Source organism: Gavia stellata, chromosome Z (genome assembly GCF_030936135.1).
Source record: "Gavia stellata isolate bGavSte3 chromosome Z, bGavSte3.hap2, whole genome shotgun sequence".
NCBI classification, from domain to species: Eukaryota; Metazoa; Chordata; class Aves; order Gaviiformes; family Gaviidae; genus Gavia; species Gavia stellata.
This window is the reverse complement of record NC_082637.1, coordinates 27,004,055-27,029,843: the sequence shown is the minus strand read 5'-3', so window position 1 is coordinate 27,029,843 and position 25,789 is coordinate 27,004,055. Positions and strand designations below refer to the sequence as shown.

General features: G+C 35.3%; 1 protein-coding gene across 2 annotated transcripts in view; it reads right to left on the bottom strand.

The window, feature by feature from the left end:
* AP3B1 (adaptor related protein complex 3 subunit beta 1) overlaps nucleotides 1-25,789 on the bottom strand; it is a 164,136-nt gene that overhangs the window by 15,570 nt on the left and 122,777 nt on the right. For both annotated transcript variants that reach the window (XM_059834295.1, XM_059834296.1), the window contains exons 23-25: nucleotides 15,558-15,789; nucleotides 12,405-12,489; nucleotides 3,225-3,322 (exon numbers count right to left, since the gene is read on the bottom strand). In XM_059834295.1, coding sequence (XP_059690278.1) covers nucleotides 3,225-3,322; nucleotides 12,405-12,489; nucleotides 15,558-15,789 — 415 coding nt within the window. The remainder of the gene's footprint in view (nucleotides 1-3,224; nucleotides 3,323-12,404; nucleotides 12,490-15,557; nucleotides 15,790-25,789) is intronic.

The following is a 25,789-nucleotide window of genomic DNA, read 5'->3' as shown; positions in this document are numbered from 1 at the left end:
TTGCTTGTTAGGAAGACAAGGTGGATATATAAATCTTAATAAAATTAGGTAAACAATTTGTTTACTTAACCAAGGTATGTGTTTTGTTTTTTTTTTTAAAGTGTGAAGCAGGTATACAATTTCTAGAAAAATTTGACAAAATTATTTTATAACATGTCCAGGGGGGGAGAAATAGTCTTTATATTTAAAGTAGTTTTAACTGGCTCTTTTAAAAACACCTTCATAAAAATTCTAATTAATATCCAGCTATAACAATAGCATGCCACCTTTAATATTGCTTGAAACATGAGAATCTAAGAAAACTCTAGTCAGAACACTGAGCAGCAATTAATCTGGGTTAACTAACTGATACAATGAAATAACTGTACACATTTTTAATAATAAAAGGAAATTAAATTGGAAAAATTACACTTGTATGTAACAAGGTATGTTAGCTACCAGACCAGTCCTATTCTGAACTAAGGCAAGGGGAGTTTTGCTACTGATTTTTAAAAACAGCAGACAAGTAAAAATTTGGATACAGAGATCCCAGCAGTACATCTCACTCACGCAGAATTCCTGCTACAGAAACTGGACTTTTCATGGCGATGTGATGTAAAACAGGGTATAAAATCCTGAGGCCTGAAGATCGGTAAAAATAATTAACCAGAAAGGTAAAGAGTAGTTTGGCAATACTATTTTTATCCACTGCTTCCAAATTGTCAATCACAACATCAACCACTAACTGGGCTGCTGCTCTGGGGAATTACCTCACCGGAGGATTCCCCAGCTCAGGAGGGAAGGGAAGGGAAGACGTTGTAGCAAGGCTAAGTGTATCATGCACAGCATGTGGATAAATCGAGCTTTCAAGGTTCTGCTGCTACCACTAGATAACCTTCATAGCCATGAATATTCAACAACCTGTCTGTTGCCCTCTCCTTATGGCATCAGGAAGAAAATGGACATATACAAATGTAACAGACAATGCAAAACAGCAGAGTGTAATTGAGTAAAGACGTGTAGCAATGAATTGTGTTCTACATCGCAGTATAATACCAGCTATTTCCTCTTTAGCATTCTTATTAGGTTACACATGCAATTTAGATGTAAAAATTCTTAAACCCCATACATATTCTCATTCTCCCCCAACATCACCTTGTATTTCTAATATTCTCCTCATTCCTTCACTATTTTTTACCTATTTGTTTGGGCTGCAAATAAAATAAGGCATCGCCAGGTACAAGACTTGAAACATCTTATGTCCAAAAATGAAAAAAAAAGGAAAAAGAAAAAGCATGACAAGTGAAAAATAAGTTATATAAATCAGATTCATTTGGAGAATACAGACAAACTGAAGTTAAACACAAAATAGAATAATATATACCAACTTCTAAATTGACCTGCATTTATTATTGTAATTTGGATCTTTCATTTAGCAAGATCACATAGTAATTCTCCCCAAATACTAGCTGCTCCTAGATCTTTGTTATAAATACTTATGTAAAATTTAGAACTGAGACCTCTATTACCATGAATATTCTGAAACAGCTGATATATATAAGAAAAAAGATGCAATAGAAAACGTTTTTAAACCTCTGGTAAATTTGCCAGCATCAAGTCCTGCATCAAAGAATGAATTCAGGAAGACAGAGAGAGCGAAACAGAAATGCCAAGAGACCTTCATGGATTTACAAATACTTCATATAAACAAATTTTCAAATAGCTTTATTCAGAGTAGCCTTTCTGCTCTATTAAACATGGCAAACAGCTGCCAGATTTATTCAGACAAATAATCAACAACCATAGAAGTAAAATGGCAGAAGAAAAAGGAATTTTGGCAACAACTCCACAGAGGACCACAGCTATTCTCCAAGTACACTTCTTCTATGTGCTCGTGGTTCTATATGACCAGTCAGGGGGAAAAAAAGCCCTCAGCCACAGTAAAACATACAAAAACTCCATCAAAATATCACAAAGCAAGCAAATACAAAAACAGGGGGGGAAGAAGCACAGTAACGTGCCTTCCTTTCAGTACAACCTCAGCTGCAATTTTTAGAAGGGAACAGTTTAAAATAAATGTGCCACAGCCTCATTCAATCACTCACCTTGGTTTGCTGAGCAGGTATAAAGCAGAGAGGCAGGCTTTAGCCAGCAAAGGGTAAGAACAGCAAATAAGTATCAATTGGTTAAGAAAACAACGCACAACCCTAACTTTTCACTGCAGCCATAAGCTTAACTGAAAATGATCTAGGCAATATTTAAACTACTTTCTTAATCACTCAAAAATACAAAAGCAAGAAATGCTCAAAACCAATAATTAATAATATGTAGCATTAGTCATTGGTGTTCGTGACTGCTTGATGGATATATTGAGTTTCTGAGCCTTACACAGCAATGAGACAGGATCCCATGGGTATATTCTCTTCTCAATGTAAAGGGATTTACACATGTAAATCCCCATACATTGAGATACATGAGTAAACGCTATTACATTTGAATGCATCCAAAGTGTAATAGTTTATAATTTAAAATATCCGAGAATCATATCCAAATGCTGATATGGTAGCAGTATGGACTGCTCCATTTAACACATAGTCAAAGGTAAGTACGATTTTCTCTAATTATTTTGTAGAAAATATGCAAGTCACTAAAAGCTCTTATGGAGGTTTGTGTTTGGACTAACATCAGAAACTTACCTTTTTTAAAGACGCAGTATTAGAAGAATGCAGAAATATAAAAAAGATGTCACCTTTCTAAAATAGTATTCCAACAGGAATATCTGTTTAATATGAAGCGTTTGAAAGGAAAAAGATTAAAATAATCTTCAAAGTAGCTGAGGAACAGGTATTTAAAAGTAGCCTTGAAATACAGACTAGTAAAGACATGCACCATATCAATGCATATTTGGTTTATTTCCTTGAGCTGGGATTTTTTTCTGCTTTACTGCTAGTAGGAAAGACAGTCACACTCCATGACAGGAAGCCAAAACTCTCTGAGCCAAAAGACTGTTTCAGGGTAAAGGGTGGGCTTTGTGCTTTTAAAGGCACACTGAAAAGCTGTCAGATACCACTGCACATTCTTTTAAAGATATTTTTAAATTAAATCATTAGTATCAGACTGAATACTAACAGAGACTAACACAAACAGCTACACTGGAAGCACTTGCTATACGCTTTGAAATTGAAAGGCCCACAGCCCTCTTCTCAGCCAAATATGTTTACTGAAGCTGCTGAAATATTTCTCACCTTGCTCCTTCTTAAAGTCTTTCTCTGACATAGTGACAGGCAAAAGCAGTTCTCCAACGGGGGGCTGAATGTTAACATTGAAATGATCGTCCTTTGTGCTGGGAAAAAAGAAATTACAGACAATCAACCAAGTGCTTCAACACAGATTAATATATACATACCAGCTCCAAATTTACTATGGAATCTATAAAGAGTGTAAGAACTACCTGCGTGATTTCTACCTTGTTAATCCAAAAGCCTGCTAATTTCTTATATCAGTAAAGCTGATCCATTTTTTCCAGTACAAATGTAATATTAATATAGTATGCATGCACTTTTATTTCTGAAAATGTAACTTTTACTCATAATGTTGTTTATTTGTAATCTATAAAGCATCACACTCAAACTAAATGCTTGCAAAGGACAAATTATTATGCATTTTACAATTCCTTTAAAAGAACTGTTCTTCACAAATTCTGTCATCAGCAACAGCTATGCCAGAAATAGGGTTAAACCTAGGAAAGGTATAATTTCAGGCAAAAAGGATTATTATTGTCTGAATAAATCCCAAACAGGCCAAACAATAAATTTGGGAGTAAAAAAGAAGTATCTTTGATCACTTCACTTTCACAACATTTTTTATATTTAAACAAAACCACACACCATACTGGTTGATGTAGGAGAACACTGGAAAAATCACAGAATTTGAGGCAATTTTCGTAATGGCAGAGAGTTAAAAGACTTACTATCAGTAGTAGCATACTACTACTATAGATTCCTCCTTAAGAAATAATTCCCAATCAGTGAACTTGTGCTCCCTATCCATTCAATTCTCTGAGCTTCCAACTATCTTATCTTGGAGTTCTCAAAGTCTACAGAAACTCAAGATACATTCACTCTGCTATGTTTGATTGACTAACTATACCGTAAGTGAATCAGCTAGCAATTCAGGAACAGTACATCCAGTCAGAATCTTCGTTAATGCTTCCAGGCATCAGAAATTTTTAGAAAATAACTTTTTTTTTTCCCTGATGTACCAAATAGTCAATACATATTGATTGCTGATATGCCTCAGATATCCCACTTAAATATAATGATACAATCATTAGAATGGAAAATGTATTTCATCAATTAATATCCATGGTATTTAAATTAACCTCAAACATGTGTTACTGATTTTTTTATAACTCGGCAACTTCAAAATTCTGAAATAAGATAGACTGATAGAAAAAACAGCACTAACTAGATAAATAATACAGAAAACATATGTGTCTCCCTCCTAAAGATGCCAAGATAAGCCACCTGAAAATAAGAAAGCATTTCATGGTCCTATTACTTAAAATTTTAATACTAACCATAATTACCCAATTTCACAAGCAAATGCTTAGGAACTAGTACATTCTTACTTTCTGATGTGTTATAATTATGCTTATGGATACAACCTCAAGTATGGGCTTTTCAAATAAAATTCAGCATTAATGCTAACTTTGTTGAAAATTGTTATTTAGTAAACATACAGTTAAACAATCCCTTCAAACCTGGCTAGTATTCCCTTTACAAAGAATCATTTATGAAGCGCTGCTTTTAAAAATTTGCTTAGCTAACAAATCCTCACTTTTTTTTCCTATACTACTTTAAAGACCATCCATCTCTAAAATCATTAGCATACTAAAAGAGCAGAGATTGTTTGACTGGCTGGCCTGATCAAGTGCACTGTAAAATAAGAAAGTAATATTTTTTTTCTTTCATTTTTCCTTTTAAAACTGATCAAGAACTCCATCAGCTTAAGAGCTGAAGGAAGGGTCTTTAATCAGCTGCCTCATAACTTTTTGCTGTTTATATATAGTACTTGGACTATATGACTAAAACTTTTAACAATACCTTCATTGGTATTGTTCAATGAAGATTGAACATTGATCATTCAACCAATGTTATATTTCATATTTAAGCAAGATGTGCAATACATAATTCAGCATAAAACAGATAAACAGTTTTGTGTACAATGATTCATGTCCTACATTGACTGGACATGCCATTCGTACATAAACTTGACTTCTAACATTAATGATTAGATTGCTTTGAAATGCTTATAACAATCTCTTCACAATAAAGAGTAAAGTATGAGCATAGCCTGGGTTTTACATGGCTGTAACTGCTCGAGAGGACCACTCAACACCTATGCTGTTAACAAACATTCCACTTCCCTTTCTCCTAGTGATTAAAAAGCTAATAGATATTCTTTGATAAACCATGAATTCTTCATAGTCTGCAAGCAGAAATTCTGATTGCCAGTTGTTTGCCCAAACCACTTTGTTTTTAATTTCACTTTAGGCAGCATCTGGTTTACTTTGCACTACTTTAATTTCAGTGTACCTCAGTAAACTTATTTTTCAGCCAAAGAAAATCATCCCCCCTTTTATCACCCTCTTTATCACACACCTTACAGGCTAAATATACATCTTTTGTTTATTGATCTGCATCTCTTATTACATCTTTACATTAGAAACCTAGTCATATCTAATATAACAAAAGTAGTTTCATAGTTCCATAGAACCATAGAACAATTAAGGTCGGAAGGGGCGTCTGGAAATCACCTGGTCCTACCTCCTGCTCAACCCAGGGCCACCTTAGTTCACATTGCTCACTTGTCCATTTGAGCTCTGAGTATCTCCAAAGATGGAGATTTCATCAGATACCTGATGGATAAGTTTAATAACAAAACTGAGTCTTGCAGTACAACTACATAATTTCCCCCAAGACTCAGTCAACTAAATTCCGGTGTATTTAACCTTTTTATTTATACTTTGAATACTATAATTAGTACAAATGATGTTTAAACAAAAAACTGCAGAAATGGTTTGAAGCTTGAACATTAACATTTAAGAATCTGGCAGACAATTGTTTCAAGCTGCACTGAAACATCTCCCAGGTGGTGTTCCTCTAACTTTCCTGGAAGACCAAGCTGAAGAAATGTATCAGAAAAAACCCAAAGTTTCTCAAGCCAACAAAACATAACTGTTTTTAGATTTCAAAAATTAAAGATTGCATTTTTTGGTATTAGCAAATGCAACTGGTAAGTCACAGCCTTAGTGGAACATGTATGCTAAATGAGAAGTCTGCAGAAGGAAGCTCTAAAGGAATCAGACAAACAGGGATGTCTGAGAACAGTACCTCGCCACTAGTTCACAAAATCTGTTTTGTATTTAATCGTGAACTTAGGGGCAAATAATGTTAGACGTCATTACTCTTACTGTTGCCTTAATAATTGTTAAACATATTGTATTTTTAAGACTTACACCACTTTCATAACATAATTCCCAGGATCACATGAATTCATCTTCTGATGTACCCAATTAAGATGAACAAATGAGAGATGATAATGCTCCCACAGGAACACAAGGAGACTTACCATCTATGTGATAAATGACACCGCAAGACTAACATTCAATCCTTTAGAAGATGCAGTTTTAACTTTTCCTCAGATAGCTGCAGTGGGAGCAGCTAGCACCTGTCATTTGAAACCAGTGTCCATTTTCCTCTCTCTTCCCTGAATTTTTTTAAAGGATTGGCTCCAAAGCATTCCTGGGAAAGAAGTTATCTGCCATAACAAAAGACTTGAGGACAATGATGGCAACATCATCTTTAAAACTAATACAAATAATGCTATCACTTGTGAATGATTTCTTCTAAGATTCCACAATGTCAGTCTTTGAAGTCTTAATTTTCAAAGCTTTTTTAAAATTATTATTCTAGTAAGAGGCTGGGGAATATTCTTCTTGTTATTTATATTACCCTTTTTTGTTTCACTCCCAGTAGCTGCTTGACCCAGAATACATCTATCCAAAACCAGGTCACTATTTTTGTCTTGTATTCAAAAAATCTCCACAGATGATAAAAAAAAGAATAGAAGAGGAAGAGCAACAAACTAAGTTCCTGCAAAACACGTAATGGAGAAGTCTAAGAGACTTTGCTCATAGTCTTGCTCAAGAAAGTAAAAGACAGCGTCCTGCTTTTACAAGAAAAAAGGCCAGGGCAATAGAAGAAGTGAGATTAGTTGTTCATGCCCAGCCTTACTTTTTCCAGGTCAGTTATCTATCTCAATACAATTGCTTTCTGGAACTGGGCCAACTGACTACTTTAGAGTAATGAAGTAAAGAGAAGAGTACCAGATTGCTTGTCTTAATATCCAACATCTGTAAACAACTTAGTGATCTGCTGACAAAGCACTAGGGAAGAAAACAGCAAGAAACAAGTGAAAATGCAAGTGACAGTGATGTGAAGACAGTCCTGCATCTCTAACGTTAGCTTTTAATATATTCCATAACATATTCTACTACATAATCTTAATCAGATGCTTTTGTGCAAACATCTACACCTGAATGCATGCTTGCACTTAATACAAATACTGACTGCTACCGAACTGATCCTCTTCATTTACTCCTCTTTGCAGGTAGAAGTTCTGCTTGGGAAGATTCCTGCATCAACGCAGAGTAAGGTAAGAGAATTTAATGCTGCAAAAAATCTCTTCCTTGGAAAGCAAAATTTAGAGCAAAAGGTTTTACGGTAAGGTAGAACCTGCAGACAGCAGATTGAACAAGGTTTTCAGATCTCGTTCATGGAATTTCCTTCATTTAAGAAAATGCTAGATTCTTCCTCCTACACCAACCTCGTCTGGAGTAATGAGGAAAATGCTCTCTTTACACTGTCCAGAGCAGATGAAGTGCACAGACAGCTTTCTTTTCTATCAGCATAACAACAGCAGAAGAGTATGTACAGGGTCCCAGCTCTTCTAATAACACTGGGACACAGGAAATGCCTATATAAGGTAACCAGCTCATGCCTGTAAAAACCTCTGTTACATGTCACACTATTTTCCCATGATTTCATTATTCTGAGCAAGCATGGAAGGCATAGAAGTTGTTGCTTTAATTCCATTTCTTTTTCTTCTTGGGAGCTCTGACTGTACTCTTTGCACTTAAACCTCAAGAAAACTAGGGGAACAGATGCATGGCATGGACACGTTCCCTACACCAAGTTGTTTCAAAAGAGAGCTAAACAACATCCTACATACTTTTCAAAAGAATGGGAAGAAGAAAACACGTTCTCCATAAATTAATTTTATCTTCAAAGCTGTGGTTCTTTCATGGGAAGCTTTGGGAACAGCTTTGGGAACAGCTAAGACAATTTGGAGAGAAGGGATGAAAAGAATGGGGAAGAGGAGGTAAGGACAAGCTTCCTTCTCCAGCTCTCAATGTTGTAAAGAGCACATCTCCCCTTCATCTTTTGTCACTCACCAGACACCTACAAGAAGCTGGAGAGTTGCCTACTTGGTTTTACAAATGCAGACAGGAATCCAAAATGCTAAATACATGTACACAAAATAGGATATGGGCATATATATGCTGTAACCCTCTGTGTCTGTAAACTTCCTCGCCTTTCTTCTCTAGGGATTCAAATGTCTTCATTCCAAGGATCGAAGGCCAACTGACATGGCAAAGCTCCCAAATCTTTGTTCAGACATCTAAGGAAACTGGTAAGCTGTGAGAAAGACCTGAGAATATCTGAAAAGGAGAGACATGCAAGATAATAAAGATAAAATAAGAGACAGTGGTGGGATTATTAAGATGATTACTAGGAGCTCATGGATTCAAAAGGAAACACACTAATGTGGAAATATATAAAATCTGACAAGGAAAAAAAATATTCCACAGTCAGTGGAGTGCTGCAGTCAGTCTGTAACATCAAGGATCCATTCCAATCTTTCCTCTGCTCACTGATGCCTACCTGCCTAGCAAAGACTGAGGTCTCTTACTGGGATGGTGAATACACTAATGCTTAACTAGGATTCAGCAAGCCACCAGACTTCCTTGCACGTGAGTTAGCCAATAACAAATTGCTTTATACTTCTAAGTTAGATATACCCTGCTTACAGACTCTGAACAAAGTAACCCAAAAAGAAACAGTAACAATCAAAAAAATCTTTTAAAAGGCTAAGTTTCTCCATTTACTCATCTTTAACTTTCTGCTTGAGAGGCATTATTGTGCAGAACACCAGCGTGGCTGAAGTAGTATGCCTCTGCAAGGAGATGGCACAAGCAAAATAGCAATGAAGAGAAGTTCTCCTTACGAGTACATAGTGTGAGCATCTGAATACACATTATAAATAAACGCATTAGGCACAGTTTTCAAGTTAAGGCACTTCACCTCTTTTTAATTAGCTGTGTGATCTTGGTAAGCTTTGCTTAAGAAAAATAGTATTTACGAGGGAGGTCTTTCAAAGCTCAGCCCTTCAAACCTCTCTATAATGCAGTTTCTCCTTCATTGTCCTTGATTTGTACAACAATTTCAGAAAGAGATCTAAATATTTTATTACTCATGTTAGTTTTTTCTTTATACAGTTTGTATTTATTGAATCACTAGTACAACCGTACATCCCCAAAAAGAAAGGTAGTGTTTGCTATGCAAAACACACAGTCCATGATTGGCATCTAAGACCAATTGATCTACCCATTACCACTGTCTCCCTACCCCCACAAGCTTTACTACAAAGCTATTGATTTAAACACTGCCGATCGGTTTCCATTTTCTGATTTTGGGCAGGCCAATTAAGAAAGTGAGTAATTGTGATTACACTGCTTCAGGATCAATTACATTTGATGCAAGACAAAGTGCTCCTCTTAGAACAATGTAAAGAAAATTATTATGATCAGGAACACTTCACTGCTGAACATGCTTCTAACAAAAATGCAAAATAACTGACAATGTCTTTCATAAACATATGTTATCAGGAAATACAAGAACATCGACACCTTTGCGTGCACAGTATTGCAACTACATTTTGACAAACTTCTACAAGTCATTCTTCCTTTTGGATAAAAGCATTTTAAGAAGTATTGGACGTTAAAAAGGCTGCCGCTGAGTTGTCTGAGACATTGTCCCCAAAACATCACGCTGCACAATTCCTTCAATGATATTGAGCATCAGTAGGATTTTGAACAATACATGTTTTAACAGTAAAATAGCAAATTTAATGCAAAGAACATTTTACCCATTTTTATACTATTTTCTAAGGACTGGTGTCAAAGAGTCAAAGCCTTATCAATTAGCAAAGGAACAAAGTAAGCAATTCCTATTCTTAATTTAATTTTAAACTTAGCTTGAGCTTTGTCATTGGACTCACATTGTCCAAATCATTAAAATGAATACACCGCTGAGGTCTGAGGCAAATCTATTTACAGTGATGTTACTCATAGTCTGGTTGGTGTTCAGGAATATTGATCTGTCTTGTTTGTCTAATAGGAAAATAATAAACAATTACTAGGCAATGTTGGAGAAAGTAATCAGTTTTTATATATCACTAATACAGCAGACCTCCCAAAACATAAAGGTGATGATCTGCATAAAATCAATGTGTTATGCTACATTGCTTGTCCTCATCACTGCTAAGATTCTTAGCAATAAATGGTATAAGTTTGGAATCAAATCACGAGTATACTGAAAATATGTACTTGAAAGAAAAATATCTGCTCTATTTAAAAAAGAATGTTCCTGCTTGATAAACTGAGCATATTTGATTTAAAAAATCCCAAAATACATTTAGGGGAAGAGAGCCTACCATTTTGAAGCAATTATGAAATTGCATTGCCTAGAAGAGAACTTCCCTTCCCAAACAAACCTAGCATCAGGCAACAGTCCAAAGCTGTTTCCAAATTCCAGCAAACAGCATACAGATCAGCTACAACAACGTGATGCGCATAAACTACATGCTGCAGACATCTTGCTGGAGATACTCGTATCTTTAAAATGACTATGCATGAGCATCCATTGTACGAGAAAATGTTGGGGGGGCGGGGAGCAGAAATCAATAGTAAAACCTCCTTAGCCCTAGAACTAGAAATTTTATTTTAGCAGTTGTTCTTTTGGAATCACTTGAGTACATCTCTATTATTAAGATTTTCCCACTATCTTTAATAACCTGTAAGTTGTGCAAGCTGTCCTTAGTAGTAGTACACTAAAATTTCTACAGTATTCAAGAAAGGGGTACAAAACTTTCTCAAAGGGCTTCCCCTAAACTGGAATGTGGCAATGTGAATGTCTATTCAAAATTCTTTTTTGTGCAGAATATAGAAAGTAGTACTTCCTGCAACAAAATGTCAAAACCTGTTATTTCACAATATGTAAAAAAAAAAAAAAAGAATTATGCAGATCAATTTAGTGCTTTTGCATAGTTTCAAAGACTATACAAGCCCTAATAGGTCTTGAAAGAAGGTGTCTAGCTTTCCCCATCCATTCATTCCTGATGTTTGGACACTGCTACTATAAATTTTCCCTGGTTTCAAATGCTAGTTAATAACAGAGTTCTCACTCAGTGAACAGGTTCCATGCTAGCCTAGAATGCAACAGGAACTCATACAAAGTAGGATCTTGAACGGGCCAATAATGAACATAAAAAGCGTAAATCACGTACATAAGACAAAATCTAGTTGGCCAACCAGCTATTTGTTTTTATTCTCTCTCTAAGAATTCAGAAGAATCTACAGCATAAGAAATAAGCTTCTTTGGCCAGCAAATTTAGGGGTTGGTTTCATGCAGTCATGTTACATAGATGACAAACAGTCATAATAAGTACTCGAGGTAGTAATATTGCTCACACTATGTGCTTTTTTGACTTGCGATTTCTTACAAGGAAGAATACACACAAAACACTCCAGCAGAGTGGTCAGACCTGACTGCTCCCTTCAAGCAGAATCCCAAGAAGAGAGGGAAAAAATAAAAATAAAGCTCAGGAACAGGGAAGTAATTCTAAATGAGAACAGGAGTTCACGCTTCTACTTGGTATCATTTACATCAAGGGAAAAACAGGACCTCCCAAATACAACCTGTCAAAGAGTTTTTGAACTTATACACGTGATTTCAAACCTAGATTTGAGCTTACCATCAAATCTGTGTTTTTAGAAGCAATTGCTAAAAAAATTTGGAAGACTGAAGAAAACTTGATAATATTTGTAATAGTAAAACCAAACACTAATTAATGTCTTATTTCTCCAAAACCATCTTGGGTATACATCATGTTGTGAACTGTTGTTCAATTCTTTAAATATTTATTAAAAGGCCAAGTCTGCTACTGCTAAGTAAACTTCCAATATACACTACTTCTGCCTTCCAAGAGCAAAAAATTACCCTCCCTCCCCAAGAACTCACCATAACTGGAAACTGGCCATCTGAGTAGAATCACAGAAGTCGATACCCATTGAAACAGTAATGGATCCTCCCGGCTCAAGGCACTCTACATGAAAACATTTTGAACAGGTGAAGTACACATGAAAGCAACAGAAGACCCCAGATGCAAACCCCCTAACTTCACATAATTAGAAAACCTGTATTAAAAAAAAAGCTCCATAAAAAAGAGCCAATACTTGCAGTTTTATTTCAAGTAGGTATCACCAAAATGTCACACTTGCATGTTTAAGAGTCTTGGATCCCCCCTCCCCACAGTTACTGCACATGAAATGTTGCCATTCCAATCTTATAGCCCTGCTGTCAACAAAATAAAGATTTGTATTAGAAAAGCTAGGAAGATTATTCACAGACAAAAATACATTGAAGTTTCATCCTTTTACTTGCGTACAGATCCAGCACCGAGACTTCATTTTCAGTAACACCAGTTTTCAAATTTAGTTAATAAACAGTAAAACACAACAAGTATTAATAGAATTTATATTACTACACACAGTAATGGAAAAAGAACCAAAATTAAAATATTTCATAATTAGTATGGTTTACTTACTTCTCAATTTCCGCTTGCATTATTTATGGAAGGGAGCACAAAGATTACGAACCCAAAATGGAAGATAATTTTATGCTTTACAAGGAGTGCAGACTGAGGCACTTCTCAAATGAAGGTATCCAGAGACATGCTCATTCTTAGTTTCTTGGCTATATCACTATACTGTTTCCTCAATGTTGTAGAGATAAGGCTTTAATTTGGTAGGAAGAAAAGCTCTTTCTTTACGTATGTAGGAGGTACTAACAACAAGCATTGGAGCAGAGTTTGACTTCTCAAGATTACAAGAAAGAAAAACTAAAAGCACAGTTAAAAGAGAGGAGTTAAAATAAAAATGATTGGGCAAGCAGAAAAATGTCTAATTTCCAGTTTATTCATTAATGTATCTGATGCTTTTCAGGAACTGAAGAGTAGGCAGCTGCTCCCTGACAAAAGGAAACAAAATTTAACTATATCAAGATTAAGTTCCGAAAAATATGGAAAACATGGAGGTGATGCAGTTAGGTAAAGACTAAACTAACGCTACGGAATGAATAGAAAACAAAGTATTTAAAGAAAAGAAGTCTGTGTAAAGCATCGAAAGATTATAGGCTCCAGCTCAAATTCAGACTAAAGTTTACCAAAGTCTTTGAGCTTAAAGTTTTCCAATGGGGTTTCAAAGGCACCTATTCATCAAGAAAATACTGAGCACAGGACTTACGTAAAATAATTTGGCCCACTTCTACACGCAAAATCAGGACAATTGCCAACAGTAATTATAGTGATGGAAGCAAAACTAGACTTAATACTCCAGTAGGAATACCTGTCTACACTGACACTTCTACTGGTTCCGCTGGGCAAATTATAGGATGTGTTTTCCAAATGGTGGAAACACAAAATGTAATAAGAAGAACAGGGCATATAGACTAAGTTTTGTCTAAAGTGACAAAAAGTACAGAAAATTTGCATTCAAGCAAGAAAAGCAACATTTTTAGAAGGAACTACAGATGATATCTAGCTTATTTTCTGCAGAAGAAACCAACAGTTTCACAGGACAAATACCACAATAATGTCTTCCTTGGGGAAATAAATACTTTAAAGGGTAGGATTGTGTTGTGGAACTCAAGAAACCTGAATTGGATAACTTATTAATTCCAAATCTTTTTCACGTGTTTTACGTGAGAGAAGTGAATGCTACTGTTCCTGGACTGTTATTGTGAGTAAAGTATCTCCTGATCTGATTTACAGTATTACTAGTTTTCTACTTGTAAGCCTTTGTGACTTCATTTCTTTGAATGTTTTAAGGGATGGATATAAAATTAGGCTGACGGTCAAAACTAACTTGAAATCAGAACTCTGCACTGGACTTCTTATCTTGAGAAATAAACACTAAAGAGTTCACTTAACACAAAAATTCTTTCCCTAAAAGTAACTGTCTTGATCAAGTTATCAAAATGCAAATGGTTCCAAAATTTTAACTCTGAAATAAACCATAGCATTGTACAATTGCTTTTGTAGCTATTTGGTGTAAATCAGTATAGCCTTTCAAACGTTAAAAAATAGGTATTTCAATAGCACACAGCAATTTAATACAAACATCTTTTTAAGTCCTGAATTCTTTACTTAAATGTTGTACTTTAAGAACTTGCTTCTGTATTCTTCTAACATGATATGGATTCACATAGTAACACAGCTCATTAAAAGAGAAGAAACACATCTAAAGCACAGGAGCTTGCGTCAAAAAGGAGCATGTCTGTCCTTTCCATTTATCTTATGAAATAGAGACACGTTTGTTCCTCCTGACTATACCACAATGTCCTAAAACAAAGAACTGCTGAGAAAAGAAAGCAGGTTGTGTGCACAGGTGCTGCCCTTGAGTAACAGTTGCTATGACCTGAGAAGGTTTTCTACTCTTTTCCACTACCAGAAATTTAGCAAAAAAACATCCCGATCAGAAGGTAGAAAGTAAAACAATTTAGGTTAGGACTGACTACAGCATTGCTTTCTACCTAGTCTAAGAAGTCACACTTTGTGGAAGTATGTTAGATGCAAACTAGACTAAAACACGCACTTACATTCTCCTGGCAAAAGCTCACAAGGGAAACAACGAGAAAGCTCTGCACTACCAAACTACATAATACGTCTACAGATGTTTTTTAAATCTTGGAAGGGACATTGTGAATATATAAATCAAAACCTCATTCTTAATAGTAGCCTGTTAAAGTCATTCTGGACTAAGGCTGTAAGAGAATTCAAGTCTGTGGGGAGACAGAAAAATTTTATTATATCAACTGGAATTGATATAATTGATATTTGAACAAGCAGGTAAGCTTTCAGGCATGGAAGTTCTGATCTAAGGAGTTATTTTCAAAGTCAAGTAAAAGTAGGGGAAAGCTGAATTAATTTTTTGTTAAAATCAGCTTATCTAAGAAAAGATAGTTGCATGAGTTTGTGTGTATGCATACATACATACATATGTGTATGTATGTACACATACATATATAACGTATAAGTATGCAAAACCACTTTCCTATATTTGAAATTTTGCAGAAGATTAAGATTCTGTATTTTTAAAGACACGATATGATTACCTATTGGATTAAACTCATGCATCCTCATGCCTGGAGGTAATTTCTTCTCCCCGATGTGAACATTCTCTATCTTCTGATCAGTTGTATTTGTTACTGTCACTTGCACAGATACCATACGATCACCAAAAATGCCTGCCTGTCTTGAGAAGTGATAATGAGCTGCTAATCCTTTCCCACTCATTCGATGAAGCAGTTCATGTGTTTTTGTTGGCACAGAGACTTGGGTAGTGACCTGTTAAGTACAAAACAACAGTTGGTGAATGGTGTAAGCAAAGAACAGATAAAATGACAATTAAATATTGCACTTTTCACTCAGCTAGAGCGCCTGCTTTCTAGTCGGAATTTTAGTGAAATAGAAACATCTAAGGACATACTCAACTCCATAAACAAATTGCTGTAATAGACATCAGATAACAGACCGTAAAAATAACATTTCTGGTGATGAGAAATAGCAGCTTTAACTTTGTTGTATTTGCCTCACGTCCCATTATAAATCTGTTTTCAATATTTTAACTCTACAGTTAGCCATTAAATTATCAGAGGTTTTTTAAAGTTACAGTTAAAATAACTATGTTGTTTCCAACAAGAAGTCACACTCCATTCTATGCATCAGAACTCAAGGGTGACCCCAAGCCCACTATGCACTGTGAAAGTATAGCGAGAAATTGTCTTCCCCTTCTCTTGTTAAAACCACAAAAAATGTTGCCTAATAATTATGCTCGCCAAATACTAAACCCACAGTTGTACAGAGCAGAAGGACGTTGCCACTTTTTTAAGAGTCTTGTTGCCACAAGCCATAAGAGAAATCCCAAAGATGTTTAGGTCCATTCTATCCTGAAGAAGTAGCATGAATAAAAGACATCCAGTGTGCAAACAAATTCCCAGAAGATGCTGCTGATAAGGAAATCCGAAATCATGAGCTCAAAAGTGCAAAAGTAAGGAATATGTAGAAAACTGCAGAAAAGTGAATTTGAATTCTTTAAGCAAGTTTTAAGGAAAGGCTAGAAAATTACATGAACAGTAACACCACGCAAACAGAACATGGAGGTTGAAAAAGCCAAATGCTCAGCATGAAAATCCCATCTGTCTGATCAATACACTATGAGCTACTGAACTTTATAGTATATCTGTTAGATATATCTGTTTATCTGTTTCCACGGATGAATGTCCATCTTCTCTTGCCCTACCCATAACCCTGAACGTGTAACTAAGTGAAATAGACAGCTGCAAATAGCAAGACTCCAGGCAGCTAAGCAAGGAGAATGGGCTTTTATCTTGCCCTCCTTACAAAACTCTTACAGGTTGCTACATTTTCCTGACCGCCACATTTAACATTGAGGAGCTGATCTGAAGACTTAGTGAACATTTCCAGTAAGATGAGAAGCTGGTAAGAAATGGCACTTAAACCCACAAGGTGTCACAGAAATGGGAGAGCCTGTGGAAAACATAAGGCTGTAAAGAATCCTGTTGAAAAACACTAGAAGTTAGTGAGCAGATAACAAATTTTATCTTAATCTCTGAGCACCAGTTTCTGAACTGGAAAGCCAGGCTAGTAATATCCATCACCTCAAATGAACATCTGTAAAGATCAACTAATAAATGTTTAGAAGTGTGAGCACTACATTGATGAAAGCTGACGAAAACTGTATGAGGAACTGAGTGGGTTTGTATTCAGAGGTGGTGTTGGAAGGTGCATTAAGTTTCACACATACCATACTGAATGAAGAACAAATAATGAAGGTAAAAAGGCAGAAAAGTTTCCCATCCCCTCAAACCTCAACCGCTATGTGACTGTAAGTAGAACAACACATACGGGATGTGATCAAGCAAACACCTCTGCAAAAAATTCCACATCAGATTTCACTTTCAACTTTTTACCTAGTGTTTCTTTCTCTAATACACAAAAACTCTGGTATCACTTTTTTTAGAAACAAATTAATGATCTACCAGTAACCTTCAGTGTGAAGACTAAAGGCAGTTCAGAATACATCTGAACTGAGGAAACTCCACAACCCCAACTTCAAATCTGTACAATTTATTAACACTTTTAAAGTAAATTGGTGAAGTTCAGGCATTTTCTCCTCCCTAAAAAGATAATGTAATGTTCTCAGGGACAACATTTTTAGTTTTCCTATATGGTAAGAAAAAAATGCAGCTGTTTACAATAGAACACATAGCCAAATATTTAAATTTCTGTCCCTCTTCAAATAATAGTAGTAACACCACTTCTAGAGTACAGGCAACATATTTTTAAACGGAGTAAATTTTTTCAGTCCAATTACTGATCTCTGACAGGCATGAAAATATGTAATACTTTTGTCCAAGTACACAATTCAGTGAAATTTTACATGCTTAAATACATGACAAGATTAGGGTTACTTTTTTGTAGCTGATCTTTAAATTGTATTTATAAAATAGTGACTCCTGTGACACCACATGACCAGATTTCTGGCTAATGTAAAACAAATGGAGGAAGTACAAATTGTATGGACCTTCACAGTTCCTCAAAATTCAAAACACCTTTGAATACTAAAACCAAACTTTAATAGATTAACACCCTGCTTAGATTTCTAGAAATAACTGACAAGGTCAAACTCTCAAAAAACAACTCAGTTGTCAGGAAATAAGAAAGGAGGTACTTCAGTAAATATCTTGTTGGTACACAGAAAGAGGTTATTAGCAACTGTTAGCACACTAGCAGCTGTTACTTAGACCACTGCTGAAATAATGATTAAAACTTAAGTTTTAAGATGTAATTTATATCTCATTTTTAAGTTTAAGCTTAGCCTTTAACTTTTAACATTTAATTCAATTTGAGCTGGACATGCATAATAGAAAAGTTATTTCATGAAATGGTTCACCCATTTTTCATTAACAAGCTTAGGAAATATGTTTTATTCATGTTTAAACAAGTATTTTGAAGTACACTAGCTTCTCTGTGTAAACATATAGCTAGTTTTATAAAAGCTCTTTATTAATAGGAATGAAAACATAAGAAGTAAGCAGTCAGAAGTCCAACATGCAGATACATATGCATACACATACAGCAAAAATCCCTCACTATACTTAAATTGTAACACTGACTCAAATTTTACTGAAACCTTCTTGTGATTTTTAAAGTTTTTAATCAATGCCCCTTTCAGCATTACTTCTTATGTTTCAGTCATAATTTCACTTGTGAGACCATTCACTTTTATTTTCAGTATACTATACAGAGCAACAGACATGCAAAGGACAGCCAGAATAATGACATTATGTTTTAACCATCTTCCTTCCTGTAGAACATTAATTTTCAGTTGCATTTAATGTGGCAGTACTAGAAATAAATAAAATGTATATATGCTGAACAAAGGAATTTAATTCTGGAAAATGAGAATTCTCAAGCCCCCTACTTGTTAGCAAGGGTTTTGAGCTGGCAAAGTTTGGTGTGACTGTAATGTGGTCTATTTAACAGTTGCATCAGTCTGGTAAAGAGAGTTGTTTGTTTCAATTCTAAAATTTCTAATGCATACAATTGCAATACTTAAAGCAACCCATAGGGCAGATACCTGCAATCACTCTGGGGTTAAAATAATCCTCCCAAACAGTTAATAGAATAAGAAGCATCTAGTAACCAGGAGATAATCCCCTACAAATCTTACAGAGCATATGTTTAAATAATAGAAGTCATTTGTGTACCTTTGGATGGTTTATGAAAATAACCAATCAATTCTGCAGACACAACATTATTTCTAAAGGAAATCTATGTGACTCATGATGCCTGCAGATACACAGAGACAAACCACACATATTTTATCAGTTTATTACAGTAAGCAAATAAGCGTGGAATGAGAGTGCACATAACTGTCTACTTAACGCTTACTGAAACATTTATAAGAGCTGTTATCTCCCTAATAACAGACAGACAGTGTGCAATTTCAGAGAGGAGAAAAGCTTCATATTTTTTAACACTTCACTAAAAAGTAACTGAGGAGTGTAAAATGAAAAATACTCTGTGCAGTTAGCTGGTAATGGACCATATTATCAACTCAAGTTAGATTTATAGGATACAAACTAGTCACTAATAGTTATTTTATGACATAGCGTGTCTGCTTTTTTTGGGTGAAGATTATTAAGATTAAACTTGCAAAACTTTTTTGTTTTATACAGCTGTTTAGAATGACAGAAATAAAAAAAATAAAATATAGACTGTCCTCCCACACCATTTTGACTGAAAGCCACCATGAATTAAAAGTCAGCATAGGAACTCCACAGTGATATAATCTGGGAACACTATACTGGTGCGAGTCAGACTGGCCCCCACTCTAACTGCACATGTTGAAAGATGATCCATCACCCTAAAAGAAGCTGCAAATACTTTTAAACTACTTCTTACATAAAACCAAGAAGAGCAACATCAGGATTTTGCCTTAAAAGTCCTCCACTCATTAACCAGGTAAAGGAAAAAGTGTAAGATCGCTGACAGTAGTTTTGGCTTGCTTTATCACAACAGAGCTAGCTAGTTACAAACCACTGAATCCTCTGCACATGAACATGCTTCTTTTTGCCAGCTCAAGAAGTCCTTAATAACTAAGCTGAAGTTAATACAAAAAACTGTTTTCCATACCTATTTAAAATAAAAAGTACTACAGTGCTTATTAAACCTACTACAGAAAACAGAGCTGGACAGACCTTCCTGTATGAAACACTAATATTATTATACTAAGCACAAAATTATGTCTGCTTTCTTTTTTCTTTTGTATTTGTTCTTTAGCTTAATAATGCTGTAATAGTAAACATAAATTATTTTTTGATCCTGATTTGGAAATGTATGTATGTTTGGATAAAACATGTATTATTAGAAAAAAAAATAGTTGCTTCCAAGACTGATGATAATTACAGTTCTATTTCTCTAAATTACATTCTGTTAAAGCAGTGGACTGAATCATTTAATCTAAGTAGCCCTTCTACTGCCCTCCTATTGGCAATATCCATGACATAATCCAAGAATGACCTACTGAGCTGTGAGAGCTATATCCTCTCTTACACTCACTGTAACGCTATGCTCCAGCAACTCCGCAACAGCTAAGAGGAGAAGGGCTATCATGTAGCCCAGCCACATTTACATGATCTTTCAACTGAAGCTATAAGAGCAACTTAACTATAATTTAATGGTATTAGGCGAAAGACAGAAAACCAGGCAAACAAAGGAAAGACAACTACTGGCAGGAAAACAGTGTATTGATGATCTTTTGCTCCATTACCAGTTACATATTACTCATAGTCACAAGGCAATGTCTTCCTTATGCAGCTCTTACAAAAATAAAGAATTAATAATTCATAAAAAGATGTAATAAAAAGCAAACAAAGAATTGCAGAAAGAATGTCAACATCCTACTCTCCGTTATTTCAAGAGGCTGTAGCAAATCCCAACATTAGAGCATACTTAAGTCACAGCAATATGGATTGCCAAGCTAAGGACAGCATCCTTCTGATGGGGGGCAGGGAAATAAAACAAGCAAGCAAGCAAGCTCATATTTTCTGCAGTCTAGAAAAGTAACAGGATACCATGATTCAACTTGGGCTAATTTATCTAGACATACAGACACTTGAGGACATCATGTCAAATTCTGGAGAATACTTAAAATAACTTTCCACCAAAGGCACATTTACCTGCGCTACATCTCCTATACACCTTCTAAAAGCCATGTCTGCTAGGAAGTCCTTCGATTTCTAATACATTCTAACTCTCTTCTTTTTGCATTGTCACGAACTTTTAGGTTCTACACTTCCCTAAATGATTAATATGTCAATGAGGCTAATTGAAAATTAGCATATTAATGCTCATATCTTTAAACCAGTATTGGCTTCAGACCATTTCAGACATTAGAAAGTAAGTTCCAAAAAATTCTTACTGAATTCCAATATTGATAGAATAACACTTTTGTCTCTAAAAACTTGCAAGGAAAATAAAAATCAAAAAACCCCACACAACTCCCATTGCTTTTTAAAATCACATGGAGATGAATCTCAAACAAAAGAGCACTTTCATTATACTGCCCATAGTCTGCCTCTGTAAGGCTGCCAAAATTAAACCTTTTCTCTGCCTTTTTTTTACTCTAATATTTGTATGGTCTCAAATAGATATAAAATCATCCTTTCAAAAAGTAGTGTGTTCAAGGTAATCTGTGAATCCAGAGATGATCAAAATCTTCCATAATATTCAATTATCCTCTTCTAAAATTTTTACACAAACATGTAGGAAAGGGCTGAAGTCAGTGACACAAACTTTGGTATAAATTCAGAAGTGCACATTCTTCCCCATAGGGTACTCTGGGATCACCAGTGGACTATGAAAAGGGCAGATACAGATACTAAGGGAGAATTTTCTTTTGATTCAATTTGCAGAAAATTCCTACACTCAAGGGCTTAAACGGTACCCCAATCCAGGTTTTGACTTCTAAAATAACGGTGACCAAATCAAATGGTGAAGTTCGTATCTGTGCATGGGAAACGTGAAGATTTACTACCATTTTGTCCTACATACACTTCTACAAAGCGAAAAGCAGATGGTCTGGTGGCTGATGCATGTGTGTGACTTTCATCAAGCAGCATGGTATTTTAAACTCCTTTGGAACAATCATTAGGTGTTTCAAGGAAAAGGCATTCTCCCAATATACAAACAAGTAATTTACTTCAATTTAGTGATTCGGCTCTTTCACTGACTGCCTAACTGGAAAGTCTGAGGATTACCTGAAGTAGTTTAAGAGTTAGAAAAACAGAATAAGGTGGCGGCCTCACCTTGCATCCTAATTATGAATTTGAAATAGTGGACACTGCTGAGAGGGATTAATATAGGTTTTGGCATTGAGTCTAAGTGACTTCAAAGAAGTTCCTACAAATGTTTCTAATATATTATTTTGATTTTGGCAAACAGCCAGTACTCTAGAGACCTCTAAAGTGAAAACATACTGAACCCTACTGGCTATAATGTATAATTTTACAGTTAGGGTTATACTATAACAACTCCTACATATTGGTTTCTTTCAACAGAAGCTCCTAGTTCAAGCTTTCCCCCAGAAAAGGAACTCTTGTGTCAAGATAAGTCTATATTGTAAGTTGAAACACTTACTACATAGTATTATCTACAAGCCAAAGTGAACTCGGCCTATAATATGCTATATTTGAAATCTAGCACAGATATTTATGAATGCTAAAATGTAAATTACATCTTTGCTGGCTTAATACGACTATATTTGAATCCTGGTCACTGTATTTTTGTTGAAGAATGCAACATGTTATTTTGGCCTCTACCAGGAAGATCTTAATGAACAGTAACCCACCTGCAAGGACAAAAATCCAAAATCAGCCCTGAACTCGCTGCACATATACATCTATATTAGCACTTCCTTAATGTGGGTGTAGAATCTCTGCATGTACTGGAATACATCTCTTACACATTATATTGATGTGACAATTTTTTCCAAGTTTTATTTCATTTTACATACAATGTTTTAACATGAAAAAATCCACATTCCTTAGTTTGAGAAAATTACAGTTGACCTAACTGAGACCATTGCTAAAATACAGCTTTTCCATGTTTTGTTTTCCTTAAGCTTCACTTTTTGGCCTTAAAAAGAAAGAAAAAAAAAAAATCATCTGATACAGTTCATAGTCTGTTAAGAGACAAAGAGTTTTATTTACAATCAGTTACCTTCAGTTTCTTTGTTTAAATTCAAAAGCACACTTCTTTTTTTTTTGACTTGGAAACAAAATTCATGGCATCAAATGACTTATTCAGCCTCCACGAGGACACTTCTTTTCACACTCACTAAGAAGAAACGGCACTCAATCCCATCCACACACAGCTCAGAGTAATGTAAGCAACAACATGCACAGCATACCGCAAACAAAAAACCTCACCCTATGGGTACCTCTAATAAAGGCTCTACTGTACAGACACAGATCCTGAATGTAAGCACGCTGCTTTACACACTACCTGCAGCCATAGTTAAGTCCCTCAGTTGATGACTGAACGCAAATTAGGCAGGCAATTTTTTCTCATCTACTTTTGAAATTACTTTGGTACTAACTAATATAGAGTATTTCTGCTACTGTTATCTAAATCCTCCAAAGATTGTTAGTCAACTGAGCACAAACGTAGCAGCTGGAAGACTGCAACAATGACCATTCATTAAAACTTATTCCATTTTAAAACAACTTTTAATACACAAATGTATTTAATAGTAGAAATTTATGATTTATGCAGTAAGCATATGTTCTAATGCTGCTGGTGTTACAAAGCTCCTTCCGCGGAAACAGTAGAGTGATTTTTGTAAATTTTTCATTAAAAAAATCCAAATTAGTAATAGTAAAAATTTGTACACAAACCTTCATGAATTCCTAAAACTCCACTATACAATGAAAAGATCTATTTTACAGAACTTACAAATGTACCATTTTGCAATTCTTCTGGCATCTTCAAATCAAGAACACAGACGCTAGGGACTAGAAACACCAAGCGACACTGTATGCAGCCGTATAAAGATGGAAACGTTTACTGATCCAAGTGAACAAAAGTTTAAAATGAAAACTTCCATCAACTGCACAGCAACCAAAAGCAATTCGGGAAGATTCTAGAACTGCTTTTTTTAGTCTTAATATGTCAAGGCACATGTTCACCTAGTCATTAGGAGAAAAGCATGCAAAAATAAGGTGAAAGTCTGCCACTAAAGTGAGCTTTTTAGAACCCATCTCTCTGATGAAACTGTATGTAATCACAGCATTGTTCAACAGCTTTTTAAAGAGTCATCTGTCTCTCCAATATCTTCTGGAGTCTATGGTATAAAAGGACCAAAAACATTTCTAAATTATGCTGGTGTGAGAAAACACTGGCACATCACTTACCAACTTTTTTAAAAACAACCTTAACACAGGTTTGGAGGGGGGCAATGGAGCGTATCCCACCTTCCTGCAACTGTTAGCAAGAACTTTTAGAGTACATTAAAATGCGTCTGCATTGACGTAATTTAAAAGGTTCCAAGTCACCTTACTTTAACAACTGCAATGTCCTTGCCTGTCACTTATTTTGTACTGCTAGCCTACATGTCATGCGGCAACATACTACTGGTCCATGGCAGGAATGATATGCCCTAACAGCAGTAACACCTCTCAATAAGTTGTTAGCCCCATGCATAGCTTTTACTTTCAATGAAAAAATATTTATTTTCCCAAACAAGTTTTAAGTTATTCCTAACACTTTGGGACAAAATCTTAATATTATAATTTAAATATCAGGTGTTTCATTCCATGTGATAACCAGTCTTCAAGTAAAAGTGACAAGATGGAGTCTTACATGCATCAACGAAGACTTGGTTATTTACATTTTCAAATATGCCAAGCTAAAACACCATCACTAACAAAGTTTCAGAAATCAAGACATTATGTTAGTTATAAAGCATTTACTCCTATTTTTATCTATATTTAACATTTATTTAATGTCAAGGCTTGCAGACGCTCAGGATGGTTACACGGACGTGGAACTGTAAGTAAGTAAGTTACAGGGCAAATTCTGATCCTTATGAGCAAAATGTCTTCCGGTGCAATCTTAGGCTTCCCTTTATACTGCTCTGAAGTTCTGCTTTTTGTGCAATTGAAGCTCCAGTTAAGCACAGACCAATCAAGAAAAAAGGTGAACAACAGCAACTTATGCCCATTGTAACATCCTTATACGTGAAATAATTAGCTGTATCCACAAGCAGTGATTCATACGCTTAGAAGAGCTTTGAGACCTTACCATCACTGCATACTGAAATCCACAAGCTGTCCCCCTCTGAGAGAGAAGGAGAGCTTCAATCAGGAGTTTTCAGCAGATTTTCTATAAATTCTGAGTTCTGAGTGAAGAAATTAAAAAAATTTGTTTCTTCATTTGGGATTAGCAGAATATGCCAATAAACATACTGACAAAGATATGGAACAACATAATTTAAAATTATAAAGGACCTCTATGGTTTTTGAGTGTCATTGCTCAGTACAAAAATACAAAAACCCAAAACTATAATCAGTCATACAAAAAACCCTGTGCACAATTTGTAGATGTAGCTGAACGAAGGAAGCTTCTAGAAAATATATGCTACAATACCATGAATCTTTGAATGCAGAGAATATGAAAAGTTGTATTTTTATTAATTTCTAGCTAAGAGCTCAAAATTTTTCTTCCTACTCTGACATATAGTCCTCAGAATACTCACCAT